This window comes from Kryptolebias marmoratus, linkage group LG22 (assembly GCF_001649575.2).
Source record: "Kryptolebias marmoratus isolate JLee-2015 linkage group LG22, ASM164957v2, whole genome shotgun sequence".
Lineage (NCBI taxonomy): Eukaryota > Metazoa > Chordata > Actinopteri > Cyprinodontiformes > Rivulidae > Kryptolebias > Kryptolebias marmoratus.
This window is the reverse complement of record NC_051451.1, coordinates 12,803,806-12,804,783: the sequence shown is the minus strand read 5'-3', so window position 1 is coordinate 12,804,783 and position 978 is coordinate 12,803,806. Positions and strand designations below refer to the sequence as shown.

Below are 978 nucleotides of genomic sequence, written 5' to 3'. Positions count from 1 at the left end.
CCCCCCCCCCGCGCTGGCAGAGCGCGCGATCCGCGGCTGCGCGCAAAGAAAAGAAGCAACGAAGCGGCGGACGCGCAGTTCGTCCCTTCTGCCTTCCATTGTATTTCCTTTTTTTATGAATGGAGCGCGGTAGGCTATGCAAATGAGGGCGATTGAGAAAGAGATGGCGGATGAGGCATATCGGATATCTCATATCCTGTGAGACTTCCCCCTTCGGTTGGAAGCAAACACACACACACACACACCACAGATGTGGCCAAGAGAGAGAGAGAGAAGCGCTGTGTGTAAACGCCACCGCATTGTCTCGGTTTTACAGGCTAAAGAAACAGCGTGTTCTCTCTCGCCGCTGACTATCTGTGGTGTGTGTGTGTGTGTGTGTGTTTAGAAAAGGTGGAACTTCTTTAGGCGTGTTTGAGTTTCTAAGTTACGCTGCAACAGGGGCCTGCTGCTCTCTCTCTCTCTTTCGCTTCAGATCCTTTCAGAAAATGTTTCCGATCCACCCACGCTTATTCCCCTCCTCCTCCCACTCCTCTCTTTTCTCTCCCTCTCTCTCTCTCTCTCTCTCTCTCTCTCTCTCTCTCGCAAGACTACACCGATATGGGGGCTCTCAAACACAAATAATCATATTAATAATTAATAATAATAATAATAATGATGATCAGAAAAGCTCCCCCTCTCCAACACCGCTGACGCATCTGCTGCTCCACGGAAAACACAAACAGATAATAGTTGCAGGAAGAGAGGGGTAAGAGAAGGGTTTTTAAGGGGGGGTGCACATTCCACCAAGTTGCTCCAATCAACTTGTAGAGGGGGGGTTAAAAAGCAAGAGAAATGTTGCAGTACTCACTCGTTGGGGTGTGTTTCTTCTATCATTTTTTCCACCCCCCCGCTTCACCTCAGGTCTCGTGCCGCGGCGGTTGCATACTTTTCACTCGTCATTCTCCTATTCCACATAAATCCTCTCTCACCCCCCCACCC

The 978-nt window shown here is 49.8% G+C and overlaps 1 protein-coding gene across 1 annotated transcript in view; it reads right to left on the bottom strand.

Annotated features, from left to right (window-relative positions):
* The window catches only part of LOC108245061 (sprouty-related, EVH1 domain-containing protein 2), a 32,421-nt gene extending 31,443 nt beyond the window's left edge, over window positions 1-978 (bottom strand). The window contains exon 1 of the mRNA XM_017431698.2: window positions 848-978. Within this exon, the coding sequence (XP_017287187.1) occupies window positions 848-873 (26 nt within the window). The 5' untranslated portion in view covers window positions 874-978. The remainder of the gene's footprint in view (window positions 1-847) is intronic.